The sequence below is a fragment of the Cariama cristata genome, unplaced genomic scaffold (assembly GCF_000690535.1).
Source record: "Cariama cristata isolate BGI_N322 unplaced genomic scaffold, ASM69053v1 scaffold9632, whole genome shotgun sequence".
Lineage (NCBI taxonomy): Eukaryota > Metazoa > Chordata > Aves > Cariamiformes > Cariamidae > Cariama > Cariama cristata.
The window spans coordinates 115,882-140,422 of record NW_009604474.1 but is presented as its reverse complement, the minus strand read 5'-3'; the positions used below and the strand labels follow the sequence as shown (position 1 = coordinate 140,422).

At 36.8% G+C, this 24,541-nt stretch overlaps 1 protein-coding gene across 1 annotated transcript in view; it reads left to right on the top strand.

Annotated features, from left to right (window-relative positions):
- Positions 1-5,425: 5,425 nt before the first annotated feature.
- The window catches only part of ST18 (suppression of tumorigenicity 18, zinc finger), a gene marked incomplete at its 5' end in the record, with an annotated part of 74,720 nt that continues 55,604 nt past the window's right edge, over positions 5,426-24,541 (top strand). The window contains 3 exons of the mRNA XM_009695640.1: positions 5,426-5,532; positions 12,220-12,274; positions 14,166-14,196. Coding sequence (XP_009693942.1) covers positions 5,426-5,532; positions 12,220-12,274; positions 14,166-14,196 — 193 coding nt within the window. The remainder of the gene's footprint in view (positions 5,533-12,219; positions 12,275-14,165; positions 14,197-24,541) is intronic.

The following is a 24,541-nucleotide window of genomic DNA, read 5'->3' as shown; positions in this document are numbered from 1 at the left end:
TAATGTCCTAAAGGCAATAATACATTGCTAGACAGAACTCATGAAATCTATGGTCTAGCTCTATTATTCATTATAAACACTATCTTAAGGATGATGAGAGGGAAATGAGAATTTGTCATAGTGAAGATGTCTTCTAGGACCAGCTTCATTGTTTTTCAGTTTAGCATTGAGATGTGCTCTCTCCCTGAAGTGTTAATGGAGGTCACCGCTGTTGCTCTCCTTTACTGTGTCAAAGCAAAGGAGTTCCTACGTAGTTGACTATTGAGAAACAAAATGATGTTCTTTCCAGTATATCACCTTCAGCTTATGAGCCTCCAGAGCGGGAGTGATTAACAGGACTTCTACAAAGTTTCTGTGTAGTTACAAGGACAGCTTCAATCTTCTGTCATTTTTTTGCATTAGCTATGATTATGCTTTTACCGCCAAAATGCATTTATTTTAAAGGTAACAATACAGACTCAGAGAATAGCTTATGTTTCATCTATATTTATCAGCACTCACTGTACATTTGTGTCTTCATTACCAGGAAATATTAAGGGACATTGTGCCATCTATTCCTGTTTACAGTTTATTATGCAGAGATAGGAAACACTTAGCATGTAAAATGAATGTAGAAATTATTCCTGGATAGAAACACGGACATTTCCCACTCGTTGGCTCTTTCTCCTCCATCACCGGATCAGAGTGTAATTGTCAGTAATCAGGCCTGCTTGCTGCTGATAAAACCACTCTGAATGCTAGCAGCCTTCTTTGTGTGATGACTCAATTATTCCAGAAGTGCCTCATCAAATCTGCCCCATCAGCTGGGCTAATAAATAAGGAGAAGAAACTGGCCCCCCAAAGCAAATTATAAATCCATTTGCATTAACCATTTCGCTGGTCCATGATCTAGGCAGAAATAAGCATGGCAGATTGTGTTAAGCTTATTTGAATATGTTTATAATGTTTACAGCATGCAACCTTTTTTTTTTTTTCATAAGGTGTTGGAATTATCGGTCATGAATAGCATCTAAATGCAGTTATGTTAATTACAGCAAAGCCTGGGGCATCTTTGAGGGATAGTTTGTTGCTTAAATCAGGTGAAAGTTAAACCCTTCTGCTGGGCGAAATATGATCTTGCACATGGCATTGGAATTACTGCCGTGTTTAAAAGAGAGGATGAGTGCAAGGGATGTGTTCTTCCAGGTACTGGAAGGACAACCGCCTGTGTTACCAGGCTGTCTTGCACTGGTAAAGTGACCTCTTGTTCATCTCAGGGTAGAATTAAGTAAGATAAAGTTTAGCCTTATAGTTTGAAAGAAAATGCAATACTTGAAGCAGCAGTAATTCTGTTTCCTATGTGTTCTGCACTTAATAAGGCAAGTGCAAAGAGGACTACTCTGCCCCAAGGAAATTCCATTCTGAAGCTCAAATGATATAAAAATGATGTTTCCAAGTAGACTCCTTCAGATTTCCAAGACTACCCGCGTGTACTGCAGTGAGGCAGTGGAGCGTCACAAGGCCAAATGAAATTCATTTGTTTACTCATGTGCTGAGCATTACACATGCACTTAAGGATCTCCCTGAGGTGACCCATAAGTTTGTGCAAAACTCAAGGTGGAAAGTTACGTACTTCAGCCTGTGCGGGATAAAGATCTGACTGTAGTCAAGAGCTCAATATATCTTCATTCATTTGTAATGGCATCTTTTGCTTTCACATTTTTTTCTCAAATACTAAATATGTTACATTATTTTATCCTGAGAAAGAGAAATCGCTGTCACTGTAAAAACACAAAAAATGTTCGGGGATCATAATCCTGAGAACATTGGATTTTGTTTCCTTAACTGTTATTTCCATTCTGGGTTAACAAATCATAAACTGTTTTGATTATTCATTTTCATATTTGCAATATATCAACTAGTGATGTGGTAAATGAGAGAAAATCAAATTTGTCTGTTGGAAATTATATCCATTATGCTCAAAAAAGTTCTTGGGGTCTTTTACGGATGTAGTACAGCTTTGTGTACTGCAATTCTGACAGAGAAAACAACCTCGGACTTGATGAGAAAATTTTTGACTGTACAATATGTCTTTTCTAATTATTAATTCCTCGGGAACTCTCTAATAATCTGATCTGAATGAATGGATTTTTCCCATAGACAATGGGTCAACAAGAATGGTGGCTTGAAGGAATTTGTCACACACATCTGATGTTGAGGATCAGGGCCCAAACGGTGATTCACATCAGTATCCTGGTGTGACTCATGGATCTCAGTAGGATGGCACTTCAGAGTCAATACAAAATCATGTTGCACTGGGAATGGCTGTAAACCGAAGGATGAATTGCAAAGGTTCCAGGTGACTTCACTGAACCATTACATTGACAAATAAAGCAACTCATTTATCCATCTTTGTGGGTTTATAAAGTTTGTCATTCTAGTTGAATTGAGATGCTGGTTGAAAAGGGTGAAGGTTTTCTTTACAGGCAGGCAAACTTCACCTTCAGGATTAAAAAATTCTGTTCAGACATGTAGGGAGTTGAAGTGTAGGCATAATTTGCTGTCTGTAAATCCTTTTGAATTCTTTACTAAAACAGACAAATGAGTTAATGCAAGCTATGAATAGATTGGACCAAATGAAGATACGTGTGGACTTAACAGGAGTGATCCCACCAAAGAACCTTGGTTGACAAATAAGTCAGTTAGTTTTACCTGATTTCGACCAACAACCATCTTATCATCAAAGTTGCCAATAACCTAGATAGATGTTCTTTATGGGCTCTTGAAGCTGAGATCTTAATTTTTCCAGTTGGCATTGCAGACTTTAATCTGCACTTCTTGCAATGCCTCAAAATTTGGCCCATGATTAATTTTATAATTCATAAAATATACTAAAATAAAGTGTTTCTCAATAACTTAATGTATAAGATCTAGATGTTACTGTGAAATTAGCACTAACTCGTTTGCTACCTGAGGTATCAGATCCCAGTACTTATATTTGAAATGTAAGTTGCTTCTTGGCGTGTGGACAGGGGTGACGCACAGTTTATGTTCCATTAGGGGTATGTCACTTCCCATGACACAGCATAATCCTACACACCCTGTTTATAACATGACAGATGCATGACATTGTATTAGACTTTTTTATGAAACACCATATCTTCAAATGTGGGTACTCACCCACGAATCAGCTGTATGGCAGCCAGCACCCTGCTATGTGAAAGAAATAGAAAATAACATATTTAAACTTACTAACCAGTAACTTCTGTTGTACTTAAACACAGCAGAGGAGTTCAGGTTTTGTGCTTTATATAAAGTCTTGCTTTTGTCCTACTACATCACTCTCCGCTTTACAAAGATAATGTCAATTTACAATGATGATGTCGCACGCAAGGCAGATGGGAGTAAAATAGCAAATGGCACTGTTGCATGTAGTTTTCCAGCACAATTTAAAAACCTGCCCCCCAGCCGCGACCCACCCCAGACTTTTTTTCTTAAAAGGAGGATTTTCAATGTATTAGCTTATTATGTAATGCTAAATGTGAAAAGTTTTGTATATTTTCCTGTCCTTTGTGCACTTTTCCAAGTGGATCTCAGCTGTGCTGTCTTAACTCTCGGTCCCTTAGGATGCGAGAGACAGCAGATGGGGTTAGGGCAGAGGGCTGATGCTTCTGACAGCAAACGGCCTGGTTGTTGAGTGGAAGCTGTGAGCGTCAGGAAGCTCCTTTTCCCCAGAGAACCAACTAACCACTGAAGAAAGTTGAAAATGAGCCCTTTGAGAAACGCTATTAAAAGTAGTAAAAAATTGCAATTGTGCAGATGATGTGCTGCTGTGTGGTTATTCGGATGCTAATGAGCTTGACATTAGGGAACTCAAAGGGTTTACAGCTACTCCCTTATGTGATTTAGTCCTTTATTGGCAATCTTTGAGAAAATAAATGAAAAATATATTGCTAATAAATACATAACACGATAGGATTTTAGACAAAAAGTTGCTAAGTTTTAGGCTTTAGAAAGCGCTTTGCTCACCATTGTAGCTACTCTCAGAGATCTTTTGGTTTAGGTTAGTGTGTGTTGAACAAAGAGGAAGAGGCAGGTAGAAAGCTTTAACACTCCTTTCTTTTTTTTTTTCATGGATATTGAAATAGAATAATGGGGAAAGAGGCTTTTGAGGATAAATAACACCTTTTTCCAGCAACATATTAACTAGAAAACTGCTTCAAAATCTCTTCAGTATGGGGTTGTTCTGTTCTGAGTTTTCTCCCTTTTTTATCATCTTGCATCTGTTGTCTATTTTGCTATTTGATAAAAGCTTATTTATTTTAATTAAAAGTTATTGATGGGATGCAACTAATACTCTGTCTATTGGGACTCAAGTAAAAAATTAGTCACTCAATAAACTTTAGCTTCCCTGTTTAGAACGATCCTTTCCAATTTCAGAAATGTAACATTGCAAATTTTACTGACAAAACTTCATCAGATATCATTAAATGAATAGTTAAAGTTTCACCTTCAAGTTCCAAAAGTTTATCTGCAAACTTTGTCATAATTGGAATACGTTGAATGAATAGATCTATTTTACTAAATACCTTGGATACTATTTGAAAAGGGCCTCTGAAGTTGTAACTGATAGTAAAAATTTTATATTTTGATCACTAGTGGCAGGAGTGATGTTAAAATAAAGCCTGCCCATAATAACTGTTCACAGCCAGATTTTCCCAGGTTACAAGTGCCTACAACATTAAGTGTTCGAAGGGTTTGGGTATTCATTATTTCTGAATACAAGGTCCTCAATATTGTACACTCAGATATAAACTTCTGCAGCTCTTCTTCCCTTGCTGTTATTGTTGATTTAGCAGGAGTTTCCTCACAGAAAGGAATAAAAATTGAGCATGGAGAAATGTCAAGGATTTCCTTCAGTTTGCTTATGGTGAGAACGCTATCAGTCTGCCAAACTTTAAAATCTGATATTCAAAATCAAGGAAGAAAAAAAAAAAGGGGGGGTTTCTGCTATTATTAAAATATTTCAGGATGTTTCTCATTTATTTCACATCATGTAGTGAACCATCCTACTCAGTTAAAGGGGTTCTGATGCAGTAAAAACATTTGACTAAGGACTTCTACATAGAGAAACTATGGATTTTTGTCTGTGCAAGAAGAACTTTTCTTACAGCAGGTCCATTTGATAAGCTATCAGAAAGGTCATTAACAGCACAAAGAAAGTGCCATAACAAAAGAAAAATTGCTATTCTTTCTGCGTTTTAGGAGCATCATCGATGCCTCTATACCACAACTTTGAAAAACCGCACAAGAAAACAATGCACCTGGATTATTTGCCCATTTGATTTAAAAAGTGTCCTGTTTTATCTACATTTTATTTAGTATAGCTGGTTTTTGGTTTTCTTTTGTTGTTTTTTGTTTGTTTGTTTGTTTGTTTGTTTTCCAGAGAATGAATTTCAGGATTATCTGTTAAATCAAGCAAGGCATCTTGGGCTGAGTGACGACTTTGGTCCTTTGGAATCTGCACATATTTTCACCTGGAAACACGCAAAGGTGGGGTAATTTATTTATAAAAATGAAATTGAGTCAAAATGTATCTCTATATTAGTACTAGAATACTATGTGGCTTCATGTGTAGTGTCTCATGCACTGGGACTATTTTTCTCGCATAGCATCTGCTATTTTAAGAACAGCAGTCTTCAACAGTCAGGTATAACAATATTGAACAATTGAAAAAGATATAAATCTTTGTAAATACCTAGAAATTCTAGTTTTTAAGTTTCAGAACTACATTCTGTTAGCATTAGGTACTGACAGGAACACATATATCTTTGAATGTATATGACTCCAGGAGTGAGAATGTATTTCATCACACATTGCTTAAATTTAATCTGTGAGGTATGGCATATTTATGATTTTTTTTAATAATGCTTATTGAGGTTTTTTTTAACTATATATCAGTTGAGTGGGATAAAAACTTTGGTATATTTGTAAAAGATCTCAAGATGTCAAGGCATTTTTTTCTTTTTTAATATTGACACTTTCTTTCTTCTAAAAAAATCTATTTAGTCCATAGTAGCCCAGGAAATAGTGACAAGACATTGTACTATGTCAAATATAAAAATCCAGGAAAAAAAGTCTCCAGAAAGCAGGATCACACATCAGCTTGTGTTGAGCTGCATTTCAGTGTGGTAGACTATATAATTTTTCTGTAAATTTAAAAAGCTAGCAGTTGCCCCTTAATTTCATAAAGCTGTGACTCTGCCCTCTAAAGCCTTGGTAAAGCAGACTAATAGAAATACTTGGCACACGTTGGTTACCTAAGGGAATAATAGAACTATTTGCTGTAGTCGTTTGGCAAAAGGACATAAACATATGGCTTTGGTTTATATTCAGCACTGCCAGTTGTGCAAAGTTGCATGGATGAAGTATACAACAGCAGTGGCAACTCAGAAATCAGAAGTGAGAATCAAAATAAATCATCCTCATTACAAAGCTATTCAAGCTTGCTTCTGATTTAAGGTTTATTTTGTTCCTGTGTATTTTCAAATAGTGACTTCAATATAAAAAAATCTACTTCTCAAAAATACTAATACCATTCAACCACACTATAAAATGCCAAATTGTTACATATAATGATATATGTGTTATAAACATGCTTTAAAGTTTGCATTCAATATATGCACTTACTTATTTTTAATTCCTGAGAAATGAATACATCTGAACGAATTATTTCCATGTTATTCAACTTTCTCCTGGAGAAATCAGGAATAGCGTTGTGTAAAGTAAAGCAAAAGTTTCAAAAATAAAGATGAGATGACTCCTTGGTTAAGAATGATCAAAATCACTAAACAAGGCATATTTTTAGTGATAGTCTTCAAGAACACCCACTTTGTAAACATTTTTTCTCCTTTCTGACCATCAACATGTTATTAAAAAGAAGAAACAAGAAATTTTAACCACAGTACAAGCAATGTCCCTAAAATTTTTGTCTTTGGATTTGTGATTTTTTTTTTTACTGCCAGTAATCAGAATATATAAGCTTTATCTAGAAGTTGCTGTATGTGTAGTTTGCATTTCCTTCTTGCACCGTACTTCTCACCATCAGTATCTCGTTAATATTTCTTACTAAAAAAAGTTATCATAGAGTGACAGAAAGACGCAGTCAGCATGCACATATACACAGACAGCCAAACCGTGCTCCATACTTCTGGACAAGCTATAGGAAACCTTCTTGCTTTCAGATTTATTTAAAAAAAATCTTTTTCTTTATGACATTACTCTATTTTTACATGTTAGGTTCTTAAATGAGTTATTGAAAAGAAACATTAAGATATGAGTACCACAAGCATGGAAAAGCTTGCTCTGGGGGTGTAACTTATTGTAGGGAGAGGCACACCCAGCGTTGTGTCACCCTGGGGCACAGCCGTGTTTGTAGTGCTTAGCAGTGTCTGACTTCACCTTTGCAGTTTGTGGCTTGCGTGTGAGACTTGAGGATGGACTTATGTGCCTTAAAACTCATCAAGGTGGTGGTGTTTCTTTTTCTGGCTAAGTTCATTAGGCTAGTGACAGATGTAGCTGTTGCCTCTACACAAACTTAGTTTACCAACTGAAAATGGTGGAGCAAAGCTATTCTCTTTTCAGACCTCTCAAAATCAGTTAAGGTTTCTCCTAGCGAAGTTGCCAAATTTAATTTTCAAAATCAGGTGTAACTTTTAGTTGGAAAATCACAACAAAATATCAACTTTTATACTCTTTACCTCTAGATAAACTAGTGCTTTCTTTTTCTCTAGCTAGTTACACAAAAGGAAACAAACTACCACTCCAGCAGTGTGAAACCCACTCCAGGAAAGCCATGCTTGTACGAAGGTTACAATAGAAATTAGAAAGCACGTAATTCTTACGTTAGCGCTTTCCAGGAGGTGCATTTCACTTTTACCTATGTCAGCAGCACTGGCTTCTCCAAGTCATAGTTTCTTTCACAGTAATTTGCTGTAAAACTGTCTTACCAAGATAGTAGTATCAATTTAGTTTCTGAAATTCAGAATTAAAAATGTGCAAGTAAACTGAAATAGTTGCTATTATTGTTATTATTATCATTTATTGCACATGCCCTATTTTCAGCTGTTAGTCATATTCTTGGATCCCATTATAATATCAGTACATGCACATGTGCACAGATAGACTGCAGGCACATTAAAAAAATAAAAAAAAAAAAAAAAACAAAAAAAAAACCAAACTCGGAGCCAAATCCTGATTCTCTCACTCAGGGAAGTATTTCCAGGTGCTGCTCTTGACTCCGCTGACTGCAGTGCGATAGTACAAACAGAAGGAAAATTTGGTTTCTGCAGCCAGGAACTCTGAAATAGTTTGCTCAGAAAGTACGATTGCTGCTATTCCACCAGTAAATTCATCTGGAGAAATATGAATACCCTATAGCAGTCACATAGCAAGTTACTCCAGTTTCAGCCAAGCAGAATTTGTGGTATCATCGGTGACTCCAGTCATTTTTCTGAGATCTGATTATTGGCTTACCATGAAATCTCAACCAATTTTGAAGCAAAGGTGGAGGGAGAATCAAACGGAAATTCACAACGTCAGACAGAAAGCATTCGTAAACTTTAGGGAGATTTGTTGGAACATGCTTTCAGAAAATAATTCAACATCAGCATCCTCAGTAAATTTCAAAATCACAGAAACAGGGTATAACTGAAGAAATTCTAAGGCAAGCATTTATTTCTTAGCCTGCTTGCCCAACGATTTGGGACTGCATAGTTGCTACCGGTCTGTCGCTGTGTTTCTGACTGTTTATCCCCCACTAATTCCTTTTGAGTCCATTAGCTAGTTTCAACTAATATCAAAAGGAAAATATTTAGATGGGTTTAAAACCCATCAAATCAAAGAATGTAGGTATGAGACACAAAGATAAAGCGGAATTAATTCCACTATTCACTTGTTATTTTTGTGAAGCTTGACTTTAAAAAAATATGGCACTACAACCCCCAAGAAAATCTTTCTGGCAAGCGCTTGGATATTATCCCAATGGTCCTGATGGATGAAAAAATAAGTAGTGAGACATTGTGTGAGGATTTTGTCCAGACATGACCATTCTATTTATCCTTTATGGCTTCTTGTCTCAAGACAACAAATGCACTGCGAGGGAGGGCTGACTATCCCCAGCTTTGAGAGCACAAAGCACCTTCCAGAATCCATCGAGTCTTCAATACACAGCAGTGACAAGATATGTTTCTCAAATGAACACCTTAATGACCATTACCTCTAAAAACTTTGGACGGAATTTCTCACTTAGAGTTTAATTCTTTTGTTGTTCCATGAATAATTTAAAAGTTTGAATACTCTTGCTGACCATCTGTGGCTGTAATTTCATGTAAAACAATCACTATGTAGATAAAAATCAGAAGTGAGAAACTTTGTTCACTTTTTTCAGTATCAGGCAGTCTCTGAAAGAACTATCAAACCCCAAAGATATTACACTTAAATTTTGAGCAAGACACACTTTTGCTGACACACTTAAAAGATTTTGCAGTTTTATTCAGTTACTTTTGTATAATTTTCAAGTTGATGTATGGGACTGTTTTGTAAGTTAAGGTGTTTTTCATGCAATACAGACATAATGATTATTTTAATATGTGGTACGCACCAGGCTAAATAGTCCTATAAATTTTAAGTTTGAGTTAATTAAACGTCTCTCATAGTTTCAAATTATTACAAGGAAGGAAAATCAATAGAAAAATCACCTGCACTGATTTCATTGTTGGTTTTCACTCATTGTGCAGTTTTTAAATATTCATCACAATGCAACGTGCTATTTAGACCAAAGTAACTGCTGTTCAGTAGAAGCAGTGGACACTTTTTGTTTCATAATTAAAAGAGCAGCACTGTGATTGGTGTGGTATTTATTATGAAATGATGACAAAGGAGTACCAGTGGTTTTAATAGTTTTAGCTTACAGGAGCTGTTGTTAATTTTGTCTGTAGAGTTGCAGGTGAAATAATGTACAGTGGATAAATAGTCTATATTGGTTTAACTGAACATAATATATAGTGTGTTCTGGAGTTGTTTGTCTCAATAGACTATAGTAATCAAAAGTAATGAACCTATTATGTGCAGGACCTTGGAGAGCATAGAATGGCAGTAAAAGTGTGGCACATAAAAGGTTTATTAAAGGAAATTAAAGTCCATCATTGCCACACCTGCTCCCCTATTATAAGTCTATGGCAGGTCAGTGCCTTCAATCACAACTCAGCATCAGAGAACAGAGCCATGTTTCCCATTACCATTGCAGTCACATTGCAAAAACTCGTTCTCCAGGTTTTAAGGATAGTAACAAGTAAAGACTGCCATCAGCCCCACTGCCTAAACACAAACCACTTATGTTCCTTCCCTGCTAATAATCAACATCAGATGTAAATTTAAACAGAGAAAAGATATCATTGTCTGGCTTTGAGGTGCATTTCAATCAATTTTTACTTTCATTTCAAATATGGCTAACCTGCATTCTAGAATTAGACTTCTTCAAGTACATGAATACCCTTTTCAAATGCTTGTGTTCTTTTCTGCAAATAGGTATTTTGATTCCAGTAGCTGTATATAATGTGTAACTATGTATAACAACAAACAGAAAAAACCCAGGAAATTAGAGAAATGCTTTTTCTCCCCTAGAAAGGCTGAGTTTACTCTTTTTCTTTCTCTGGTCATTTTTGTCATATTCTGCAATGTTCTTTCAGATAAGACCTTCAAAACATCTCAGTTATCTGAGTTATATAAAACTAAAAATAAAGCATGCTCAGATCTTCAAACTCTATAAATGGAAAAAGGCACAAACAGAGCTTCTTGCATCTTCCCTCAGAAGGGCATATCAGTTCTGCTGATCCTCAGAAAGGAAGAGTGAAATAATAGATGACATCTAATGTTGACATTGGCTTTTATCTTGCTACCTTTTGCAGGAAAAGATGCCAGGCATAGGCAACTTTTGGTATCCACAGAATGCATCTACCAATTGCCCAACAGAGTTATATAAATCAGATGGTGGTGTCTGCATTTGTTCTTGCATATTGATCTGCAGAAGCACACGGGAGTTGCTTCGTCCACAGTATGTTTGATCATCACCTTTTACAAACAGGGAAACTGAGATTCAAAGCAGAGATAGATAGTAAGATGTTATCAGAGACTGAAGAATTCCAGAGTTCCTGATATTTTACAAAGACAAAAATTCCTCATAGGACAGTCTTCCTTACATAAAAAATTAAGAGTTACTTTTAGAAAGAAGAGGAGTTTGCCTCCCTGGACATGGTCAAAATGATGCTGTTGCACAATCTGCTGTATGTCACTGCAGCTCTCCACACCAGAACATGAAATCTTAATTCCTTTGAATTTCAAGGGTTTGTAATAAAATCCATGGATTGAAAACCTGCCCCTACAATTATGGGTCTGGGCCAGATCCAAGACCAGAAGGTGCATATTTCCAGTGCTGGTTTAGATGTAGCCAAAAGTGTCATGAGAACAGCTGATCTTGAAAGGTCTCTCTTATTTCAGTTAGAAGTCTTAGGGCAACAGCTGACTTTTTGAGGAGTTGGATATTTTGGTTCTTGTTTTTTTTTCTTAATGTGCAATACAAACCTGGACACTACATTCTCCCCAAAACTTGTACAAATCTATAACTGTCTCTTTGACTAAAACTTCTGTAAGAAGTAGTTGGTTAAGCAGTGAAGTATTTCAAAGCTGTATGTGTGCAATTATGCACATTAAAGCAAAAGTGTTTCATGTTTTAAGGATGAAGTTGTCAGAAATGCAGGTTCCAATGCAACTATTAAGATATGCTTCAGTTACAATGATAATGCAGAGTGCCTGTAGGCACTGTGGCTTTCTGGGACCTTTTCTTCCAGGAGGTGGATGCTGAAAGCAGCACTTGTACAGCATTGCTGTTTCTAACCTTAGGCCTTCAGCTAACACCTGTAGACCTTGTCATTAAACCTTACAGAGTCACTCATAACCATCACTTTATTAAACAAATCTGTATCATTAAAGGTATCTCCTAGGTATTTACTAGATATTCACAGATGGCTTTTTATCTCTTTGACAAGATTAATAAGGTATGATTATTCTTCTTTCTATTACTGTCTAGCCTTTGGAAATGTGGAAAAAAAAAAAAGCATTGGAGACTTTTTTTTTTCTCAATGGCAAAAGGAATGAATTAAAGACTTTGTGTTAATATTACAGATGGATGCAGATGGGGAAAATAAAAAGCTGCGCACACGCTCAAAAGGAACCAAGGGTGAGTTAGCAAGCACGTTCCACGACCCTGTGCCCACCACACCATGAAATGTGATGGTTCCTGTGCACAGTCCCTAATGTGCAGTAAGAGAGTGTGGAGCTTCCTTAGGGCTCCTTTTTTAATCAAGGCAGGACACAGACTGCTGGCATTAAGAGGCACGATGTTATTAGCTATGGTTTAAAGAAAAGCAGAAAAAAATCTACTGTATGCTATTTTCTTTGAGTTGTTTCTCAAAGAAAATAAAAGTTATGCTTTTTATTATGCAAAGAAAGATTTTCCATAGGGAGTAGAACTAGACACTATTGAATGGGTGCTTTCAAAATATTGTACAAAACTTTGTCTTAGCCAGCTGAATGTTTTTCTGTCTATTGCCATTAATTATCTGTAAATTAGCTATGTATGTGGTCCAGAGGTAAATTTACTTTAGTCAAAAAGGTGTAGGTGTATGTGGCAGAGGAGAACGCTGTGCTTTTTTTAAGTGCTGGTGCTCATGTTTCATTTTGCAAAGTTGTGACATAGTTGTATTTCCCAGCTATTCCTCTCTTTTTGTAAGGAACAGATGGAAATGCAGTACTGAGAGATAAACAGGCCCTTAATGATCTCAACATCTGGAAAACATGATTGACTAGCAATACAGCCCTTCCAGGAAAATAACTTTTTATTTTAATTCATAACACTTTTTGTGACTCTTGATACTGAGTGAAAAATGGAGATACTTAAAAATAAATGTCAAAGTTTTGTCTGCTCTGTGAACATTTTTGTTTGTGACTGTTTTCAGAGGTGCAAAGCACCCACCCTTCACTCTGATTTTAAAGTGAATCATGCACTCTGGATTGTGCAAAACAAAGTAATTTGATTCATTGTCACAACTTAGTAGTTCTGGGTTGTTAATATCGTGCCTTCAACTTCAAGTTGTGGTCAGAACAAAAAATTAAAGTGTGATTTGGCTTAGTTCTCTAGTTTCAAATGACCAAAAGCGTGAAAAGTGCTAGACTTAACTTCGGAAAAGACAGAGGAAGGGGGTGGGAGTGCCATAAACTGCCTGCAGACAAGGGGATAAATTCCGACAAGCCTTTCTAAAAAACATAAGCATTGTCGTATTGAATCTTTGATGCACCCCTCAGTAAAGTTCTCTGAAATTAGTGTAAAATTTGTGTACATTTCAAAAGTACCAGAACAGAGGACTTGAATGAGGTTATTGAATGAGGAAGTCATTCACATCTTCGAATTAGACCATGCCTCTCTGTTGGTCAGGACTGTGAGTTAAAAGAGTCTGGCTGGCTTAGAAGACTTAAACTGTATTTAATAGAGAATTCATACCCTTTTCACTCAAAAAGCTAAAAACACAATTTTAAAACTTACAGATTTTCTTTCTCTATATTGTTTATATGCGTGCACACACATTTACAGCAATTAGCGTGTCAGGAACATTTTCCCAGAAGTGGAAACAACAAAAGTTGCCTGTGCAACACAAGTAATCGTTAGAACCACCTGTTGTCTTTGTCAATATGCTGAATATCCTTGTGTGGGTAGGTATTTGTAAACACCAGCTTTTGTCATTCCCAAATTGAATTAAGATTCAGAAAAAGCAGAGGTTTGTCATTCTGTTTTCAGAAAAAACAAGTGCCTTCTCTTTTATTTTTTCTTATTATTTTTCTTATTGTTCCATTGAACATCATACTCCAGGTTTTATGCATCCTAAAACAACCGTGAGAATTATATGCTGAGTTAACATTTGCCACTAGTAGCTACAGTCCTGTGGTTATCATGAAATAATCACCTGTGTTTTGATAGCCACTCCTCTGTCATCACAGCTAGGCAGGTGCAAGGTCGCAGAAAGCACAAGTCTGGAAGTGTAAACTAATTCATTCTTTCCTGCTTTCATTAACAGTTCAAGTGGACTCTATAGCTCAAGAGCTCAGGTAAGAACTTACATTGTTTATTTTTTCAGTTTTATTTTCTGATTATATTGATAAATTCATACCAATGGTATTGCTATAAAATAGACAACCCAGCCAATGATGTATTATGAAGAGAATTAGCATAGATCTGACAAAAGGTACTTGATGCAGATTCACTTTTTAAATATATCAAAAATAGAAGCAAAATGTTAGCAATAATTATGGAAGCATAATCAAAAGTAATTCAAATTGTGTAGGATTCTGGTATGCTGTCTTTATCTTTAGCCTGTGTCAGGGCACACAAAAAAAGAGTATAGTTTCTGATCAGTCTTCAGTTTTCTTTTTCCTGTAATAGGTATTATAGTATTACAACATCTGAACATTCTACGAGATATTAACATTTATAAGTTTTTGTTGGATGGCTTTTATAAAACTGATAGTCTCTGTAAATTACTATAAATTCTAAATGCACTAATGGCTCATTTTTCCTCAAGTACTTGCTGAGGTTTCGTATTTTATTGAAGTAGCAGAGAGTGCTTTTCAAATTTGCATAAAGCATGGCAGCCCATTCAAAACCATAAATTGTACAAGGATATTTCAGATCACAAATAATCTAGCAAAATTTTAACATTACTACTTTAATTTTACTAATGTGTGTACCAACTCCTAATAACTGGTCCAAGAGCTGAGAACAAACTCTGGAAAGACTGGCATATTATTCAGTATCAAATCTTCTAAAACGAACATGTACCATCAAATCCAAGTTTTCTCTGGGACAAGTTCACTCCTCATGTCCCCCAAGGAAAATATTTACAGGTAGCTGCAAATTCCTAGAGTTATTAATCAAAATTACAATGGGCTACAGCTGCAATATAAATATTGAAAACATTTTTGCAAAAACTCTTAAGAGTTTTTCTTAAATTAACTTATTTTGCCTACACTCACTTTTCATCACATGCTACTGAGCTGCGTCCTTACCACAGCAGGTATCTGAACAATGTGCTTGTGGGTTCATCCGTCTAGGCAACAGAAACCTCATCATGTGATTTCTTTGATCAATCAAAATGCCACTCTTAAGATAGGACCTGAAATATTTACAGGAAGTTATTTGCAATGAAGACATACAATATTTTAAGGTTTTCTTTTATAATAAAACTGAGGAAATTATAAGCTTCTTATAGATATTCCATGAACAGAAGTGGAGGCTAACTTTTTGGATAAATTATTCATGGTGAGTCACTCATTCAGCTCTACTGTGAATCTCATTTTTCTGTACGGCTTCAGTTTCCTGAGATTTAGTGCTTCTCCTTTTTCTTCTGTGCATCCCTAATTTATGCACCAGAAGGATGCATTAATCCAAAGAGGCAGTCATCCAAAAATGAAGATGGTCCATGTGTTCCTAAGAGAAAAATGTTTGAAAAATAGAGGATGTGCAAGTTTCTGCAACATCAGGGAAGCTGTAATTTATGCATTATCCATTACTATAGCTTTTCCCAAGCAATTTTGCTTTTCCCTGTGAAATACATGCTATCTTAGGAATTACTGTGTAACCAATTACTGTTTCTGTCAGAGGTGTGGACTACTTCCATAAGCAAACATACATTAGTTTAAAACAGTGAGCTAAACAGCCAATAAAGCCATTGCCCAGTCCTTAACTTGGTATTTGTAATTTCTACAGTACCAAATTCCATATTGGGTGTCTCCAAGTCAAGTGACTTTAGTGGCGTACAAGTCAGGTGATCAGCTTTTATGAATCTATTTGTTTATGAAAAACTAGAGGAAGAGAGGCAGGGGCTGCCTTTTGGAAATGTAGCCTATGAACTGCATTCCTATTACTCACACCCATATTATCGTAGAAAAACTATTGAACGTTCCTCAAGAATTAAAGACTGAAATAGTCTGTTGTGTTCCCTGGATACAGATATTGGAACCACTTTCTTTTCTGACCAAGGTTCTAAATACTGTGTTGGCTGAGAAATTTAAATCCACGCTTAATTAATTTTGCCTTTTCCCCTGGCTTATCCTATCTGACAAAGCACTTTTGCACTCCTTATTGAGTTTCTGTTACAAAGTGCCTTGGGATACTTCTACATGAAAGGCACTACATAAGCTTACATGCTCATATTGTATTATTATTAGTTTCAAAACATTGATTGGTTCTAGAGTATTTGTTAGCCTTTTCTTATTCTGCAAGTTGTGTTTCACAAAAGTAGAGAATGAAATAAATGAAAAGCAAAACAAAGGGTTGTAATCACCAATTAGATTCAATAATGCATGAAAATTTCTCTCTTTTAAATTTCAGGGGTTGCATTCTTGCTTAATGGAATTCAATGTCAAAAAATCTATTGATTGCAAGAAAACCAAGATTTCACCCAGAAATCTGGCTAATGGTTTTGCTATCATTCTTCTTTTCCTGAGAAATAGGACTACCTTTCTACTTAAAAAGTGTATTTTCAGAAAAATATCACCTTAAGGGACAAGTTGGGTTTTAATTGTTTTCTGTTTAGCAAAATAACAAAAAACTCTCTTGCACTGCAATGAGTTTTCAGAGGACAGTACTTTTCTTCCAGCTACTTTTCTTCCAGCTACTATACTTCCAGTCAGTATAGTACTGACTATATACAACTCCTGTTTAAGTGTCAAATTTGCACTGATTTCATGTAATTATGTGCCTTAAGGAATCCTAAATTTCAATATCATATAAATAATTTTCTTTATATATGAATATTATTAATACTTCTGTGTTATTAGTTCAGATTTATAAGACTTTATTTTTTTACTGTATATGCTATAGTGTTGAAGCATATTATGCTAAACTTAGTTAAGTCCTTCAAAACAGAACTGTTCCTCCTTCCAGTCCTAATTATTTCCTGATGAACAGCATGGTTTAATTTTTCATTCAGGAATGCAGTGCTGTGGTGATTTCATTGATAGCTAAACTACCCACAGGAAGAGATGAATCTTTTATCACAACCTAGACATAGCAAAACACAATATGTGGTAGAAATGAGTGCTGAAGCCAGGAGCTCTCTGTCCCATACATTGAAGTTTGAATCTGAGATCTTTGGGGCATAATAACTCTGTTGTATCTATCTTCTGCAAGAAGTAAAAAGAATAGACCTTCTCTTAGGTGAGTTAGTCATGGACCACTGAAAGGACCAGGACCTTCAGCTGTGTTTGGGATTAGAATGAAAACCAAAGGGAAGTGAGGAATATTGGTGTGATGTATTCTCATTACTGTGTTCTGTTTAACAGATGGGATACAGTATGATGAACCATCTGTAGGTTATGGAGTGGCATCTGGGTCAGACCAAGGAAGAGCAAGTTGGATGGATCCAAGTATGGGATTACAAAAGCATAGATCAGTTTGGCTAAGTCTATAACTGAATAGAAAGGGTGCCTTTTCTGGGGTAGACACGAGTGAAACCAAGTCCTTCTGGCTTCTGACACTAATGGTTAATGAAGACTCCACAAGGTACTGGTGTTTCAAGTCACAGAGAACAGTCTTGCTCTTTGGTGGGAATAGTTACACTTCCCCTTATTCTCTATAGTGTTAGATCACTTCTTCAAAAGGACCATTTCTTCAAATGTAAGAAAAGTTTCTTTTCACCTGGATCACTTGTTGCAGATGATGTGAGACATTTTAGATATTCAGATAAGTTGAACTGTTCAGTGTGAATGTATAGAGATAGGATTATCTTGAATGATTTAGCAGAGAATTAATAGAGAAGAGCTGACTGGATGTCTCTCTGATAGAAGGAATAACAGGACACTTCACCCTTTGCTGCTGCCTCTTGATTAGGAGGATGAGAAACCAGCAAAACAACCCTGTAATCAATGGTACTGAAGTATTTCAGAAGGTTTATGTACTAAAATGTATTCCTTAACTTTATCCAAAATGTTTGAGGTATGTCAATATAAGTAACAGTATTGACAGCATACTAAACAGCATTTTGCAAACTGAAGTAGTTATTACTTATTCTACAATGCTGAATGTTTTGCTGGTTTCCTCTAAGTACTGGTAGATGTATCCAATTATATCTGAACTCTAGTTTCAGACAGTAATGAATGAAAAGTACTGGTAGATGTATCCAATTATATCTGCACTCTAGTTTCAGACGGTAATGAATGAAGGTAGACAGTTTGGTAGATAGAAGATGATTCGGCCACTCAGGAAAAGTTCATGGCATGAAGGAAAGGGCTGTGCGTGTCTAGCTGTGTTTAGAAAGGAATGATTCATTGGTAACTCTTTTTCTGAGCTTCATAAAATAAGCAGGTTTTTAAGAAGTATTTGTACAAAACAAAAGCAGTAGTCTGACAGATGACCAGAGAAAGAGGTGAAAGCAGTACTTAGATGATGGAAGAAGCAGACAACACCAAGTTGGGTGGGAGTGTTGGTCTGCTTGAGGGTAGGAAAGCTCTACAGAGGGATCTGGACAGGCTGGATTGATGGGTCGAGACCAACTGTAGCTGTATGAGGTTCAACAAGGCTCAGTGCTGGGTCCTGCCCTTGGGTCACAACAACCCCATGCAATGCTACAGGCTTGGGGAAGAGTGGCTGGAAAACTGCCCGACGGAAAAAGACCTGGGGGTGTTGGTCGACATCTGGTTGAACATAAGCCAGCACTGTGCCCAGGTGGCCAAGAAGGCCAATGGCATCCTGGCTTGTATCAGTAACAGTGTGGCCAGCAGGACCAGGGCAGTGATCATCCCCCTGTACTGGGCACTGGTGAGGCCGCACCTCGAGTGCTGTGTTCAGTTCTGGGCCCCTCACGACAAGACAGACCTTGAGGTGCTGGAGCGAGTCCAGAGAAGGGCAACGAAGGTGGTGAAGGGCCTGGAGCACAAGTCTGATGGGGAGCGGCTGAGGGAGCTGGGGGGGTTTAGCCTGGAGAAGAGGAGGCTGAGGGGAGACCTGATCGCTCTCTACACTACCTGAAAAGAGGTTGTAGCGAGGTGGGGGTCGGTCTCTTCTCTCAAATAATGAGTGATAGGATGAAAGGAAACGGCCTCAAGTTGCACCAGGGGAGATTTAGACTGGATATTAAGAAAAATTTCTTCACTGAAAGGGTTGTCAAGCACTGGGACAAGCTGCCCAGGGAGGTGGTGGAGTCAAAATCCCTGGAGGTATTTAAAAGACATGTGGATGTAGTGCTTAGGGACATGGTTTGTGGAGGCCTTGGCAGTGCTAGGGTAACAGTGGGACTTGATCTTAAAGGGCTTTTCCAACCTCAATGATTCTATTAAACAAAATCACACAAAAAGGCTCAAAGATGTTCCTCAGTAAGAATTGAGATTATGATTGATATGTGCAACTGTCGCCTTCACAGTACTCTTATCCTTAAAAGTGAGACTAAGACTGAGAAAGCTGTTTGTTCCTATCCTGCATCTGGAAAAATTGTGAGGTTTGTCCTTTGGGCTTCGCTTCTGTTTCCACAGGAGTTGGTCATAGACTGTGATTTTCTTGAAACCACTGGGAAAAAGCACATTTATCATAATCCTGAATAAGCACATTTGGAGTAGAACTGAGGTGAACTCTTGCATTTCCTGGTGGCTCATCTGTCTCCCACTGCCAGAGAGTGTGGGACCCTCACAGTCTTTAACATGTTTTGCTGAAACAAAGTGTGTCCCTGAACCCAAACAGACTTAGTAGTAAATGCTAAATGAAGGTGGTCAATAGTTATATCTACTGCCAGGACATTTATCCTGGTTTTGTACAGACATGACTGAGCTTGGCAAAAAGTCTTTTTTTGCGATTGAAGATTGGGTGTTGACAGCATAGATTCCCAGTGCTTCTCCCCAGTGTTCCCTGTGATGGTAACTGGCTGGGACAGAGTTGTGCCACCTTGTCATTTAAATATTTCTCTGTGATACATCCAGATGAGGCATTTCTCCTGAGACAAAGATCTGTATCACTCTGTTTCTATTGATAACTGATCTTCAATTAAACAATGGGCTTTAATCTTAAGAGTACCTGTTCCTAAGATCTGGTAACAGAATGATGAGTTAAGAGTATCTACTGCTTGCTCTCTAGCTTGGAAAAGGGACTTCCACCCTGCCCTAGCCGTTGTAGAAATTGAAGTGGTTATGGGGCTTTGAAAATATTAACCTCTGCCTCTTACTCTGGGATTTCTGGTATAACCAAGCCTCTCATGTTGTCATCGATCGTACTTTCTTAAATTCCCAATAAATCTTCTTCATTTCTTATTCTTTTCTGACAACGCTGTTAGGTTCTTAAGGAATTTAGGCTGGCTTGCTAGTCAGTACTCTCCTCAAGAACTCTGTGGAAATCTATGTTTTATGCTAAGGAAAAATGGTTTTGTTATTGATGCTTGATAGAAAACAATGAATAGTCAAGCATAAACAAACACTGAACAGTCAGTACATGGTGCAGTTTACTGTGAGGCAAAGGTAAGTATATGCTGGTCACAGAACTGATAAAATAATAGCGCTTGAATTCACCTATCCTTATTATTATATCCTGTATGTCAACTATTCTCATCATAAGTAATAAAACAAGCATTAACGTAAATTGTAATGGCAATCAAATTTATAGGTCTGTTGTGTCTAAGTACCTCCCTTGTTTCCTCCTTTATCTTCCAGTCCCCCTCTAATTAGCCATCAAATTGTGAAATCTCAGTGCTGTTATTCCTCCTCTCCTTTCATTCTACGTCTCTCTCTCCTCTCCTCTTCTTCTCTCCCTTTCCTAGAGCTCTGATGAGTTGATAGACCTCAGGCCTTTTGCCTTTTTTGGAGTCCCATATGCTGTCATACTTCAGAAAGAGGTTGATCTTTCAGTACTGTGAAACTAGTAAAAAAAGAAAGAAAGAAACACAGAAAGAAATTCAAAATTCAAACATTTTCCACCTCAAGTTTTCTCTTTCAAACATTCATCTGAGTTGGTTAGGGCCTGCATAAAATATTTGGAACTGGTGTATATAGAACATCAAAGAAAATATTTTTTTTTCATGAAAATGAAATTCTTTCAATGAGATTATAAAAAGTAATAACCTCCACTCTTAAAAAACATTGTCATTGTTTCTGCGAAGAGAAACAATACCACATAGTTCTGGGTGACCACTAATAATTACTTTAACATTTTGCAGGTAACCCTGAGGCTGACAGTTATTTGACTTAACTATTTAGTGAAGTGCTCTCAATAACCACTAAGATGGCTGAAATAGCAACTGTAGCTCATAATCTTTTGAGATACCTGTGGTTTGAGTTGATAATTACAATGAATCATTTGCCTAATTTCTGTAGATATTAAGACCTTTTGATCTACGCACTGTAACCTCTCCCTTTTCCTCCTGGATTTATTTAGAACATTTAAAAGTTGTGTTTCATGTTCAGATTTCCATTTTAGTTTGCTTTAGTTGATCCTTTATGTGCATTTGCTTTATAGGTGACTTTTATAGCTTTCTTCTATAACAAATGCATTAGATAAGTTTCTAGCATATTATAGGCCTCTTTCAGCATCTACTGTGTTCATTTGTAGCCAGTACCTGCAGTTTCAGTGTCTCTTTTCCCTTCGTTATTTTATTTGATTGTGGTTTTACAATTTTTCTACTTTAAACTTCCCTTTAATATATAAAAAAAAAACCCCAGTGGTTAATTAATTTCAATGTATGCTTTTCAGTAATAGTTTTATAACGTACGTCAAATCCACATCACTTTAATTGTGGCTGCTACACTGGCAGATAGGTATTTGAAGTTTTTTTCTACCTGAGAGCTTGTTGCATCTTAGCATGTTCATTGCCTTGAACTGAAACTTGTACATTATTTAATATATTCCAAGAGTCACTTTCTTTCCCATCACAACTTCTGTGTTCATCAGCACACAGTAAACGTTATCCTCCCAACCCTACAGAGGAGTTTAGAGTTGTATATGCCTTAATGCCTTCTGCTGTGTGGCAGAATGCATCAGAACATTATAGAACATTATAGCCTCAAATGGTTGTTTTCTCTTATGGCAGATCTTTTCTCTGTAGATGACCACAAGCCATATAGAGATTGAAATGCCAACCAGTCATATATATCAATCATGAGTTAAATATTATGGCCGGCTGAATTGCTCTCTCTGACTGATGTCAGGGGTGGATTGAGCCAAGCAAAACCAAGCCGAAACAGACTGTGGACAGCCTGGAGATAGCAAGGAAAGGAAAAGAATGCAGGTGTGGGACCTCCTGCTACATTAAAGGGAGGTACTGACTCTTGACAATGAATTGCTTACAGTCCCATTGTCTGTTGTCAAAAAAAAAAAAAAAAGCTTATCTTCTTTACGTCTTCTCTAACCAGACTGTAGCTATCAGTATGCTTTTTATTTAAGCATTTACAGGCGTTAGCAGGCTGACTGCTCATGTGCAAGGCTTTCTGAATGCAAAGGTTGTGTGGATGATCTGTAGATTTGCCTAGAAACTTAATCCATTCTAAGCTAAATTCTTGGCTTGGGTCCCACTGGAATTTATTGACCTACTGAACCTGGACAGATTGAGTGAGTAAATGAAAAAGAGGCTAGGGAGGCTGGATTTGGCCCAGATCTTGGTCATTCATTCATATTCCTGAGTTTAAGAACTTCTTGAGGTCCACACAATAAAAATTAAGTTTTCTCCAAACTAGCTTTTACTAAAAATAACTTACCTCTTAGAAAAGGGTCCAAATATACAACTCTAGCCAGATACAGTTCTTGATTGAGGAGCTATAGAATGACACTGTGAAGAAATCATCCAGTTCACTAACACAGTATTTCAATTAGAGGGTTTATATGTATTATTTTTTATATGATCTGAATATCCCTAGGATCCTACAAGCTTGTAAACTGAAAACAAGAAAACCAGAGAAGACAATTTAAATCTGTGCTGTCCTTCTCTGAGTTGCCTTTACTGTGGGGAGAACCCTGCTAAAATAGTAAACTAGAGTTTAAAAAAATAATAATAAAAATAAATAAATAAAAAAAAACCACAAAAACAAACCCAGAGTTAAAAAAAAAAAAAAAAAAAAAAAAAAAATAAAAAAAAAAACACAAAAACAAACCCCAAAACATTTCAAGAGCCTATTGCAGCCTGAAATCATTGTCCTTTAGCCTCAGGCATCACAGCGAGCTTGAGGCATGGGTAGATTTCACCATAACTGCATGCCTTTTCCTGTGTTATTGCTGACTACCATTGCTCCACTCTTTTTACATGCTTCTTTTTATTTGCTCAGTCATTTCACAGTCCAGTTGTTCTTTTTGGTCAGGTGGCCTATAACATTTAGTTTACTGTCTGAAACATCTCCAAGCTCAGTACATAACGACTCAACACCATTTCCCATTTCTCCCCAGCCTCTTCTTATGGGGGCTAATAAATCTTTTTTCACCAACAAGGCTATGGCAGCTCCTTTGCTTTTCTTATATGTCTTTTTAAAATAAAATACATCTTTTAATACCATGCTCCATCCAGCTTTCAGTTATGATACCATATTTTCTCCACATTATTACCTGTCCAGTTCTGTTCCTTTTTTCCTAGCTAAACCTCTTCTTTGTGTATATAGACAGACACTTTAATACCCCCAAGTTACTGAGCTTATTTTGCTCTATATTAGTGTTCATAAATATGAATTTCCCTTTTATCTTTCTTCCCATCTATACCCCATGTGCATTCCTTTCATCTTGGTTCAGCCCTGGACTGAACTTCTTACAACTCTGGCATTTTAGAAAAAGAGCATTGGCCACATATGGCGGTAAACTTTTTTATTTGTAGAAGGCCCTTTAACCCTGGAACGATTGCTGCAGTGCACAGGAAAAGCCTCTGTCCCTTTCACAGGTACCACTTGTAAGCCAAGTGTATGGGTTTGTTAGAAAGGGGTGAAATGAATTTTTTTGTGTTGTATGTGATGTTAAAAAATGAGAAACAGACATATTTTCTTTAATTATCAGTGGAGCAAGTCGTGCTAGCTCTGAGCTTCTGTTACAACCAATTCACTGGGTCTAAATGATGAGCAATTTTTTTCAACACATATTATTGGTTGAAATTCTTACCATTTTAATGCTTGAAAATGTTGATGGAAGGAAATGACTTTTACTTGATGAATTGTCTCCCAAATGCTTTTTCAGGAATTCCCAGCTGGAGCTATTTTCCAGATTATTTTTCATCACCTAGGCTGAATCAGTGAAATACAACACACTCAGTATTGGAGTCTGAATGTTATAGATTATCTGAAAGTTACCTGTGGCTTGGTTTACTTTATAAAATACAAGAAAACATTAATATCAATAACTCTGACTCCAGATTAACAATCAGGGCAAATACCTGTTTAGCATCTTGTCAGTGATGAGAACTCAGCAGTTCTTTCCAGGACTAGCCTCCAAAATTTCATCTGTAAAAGC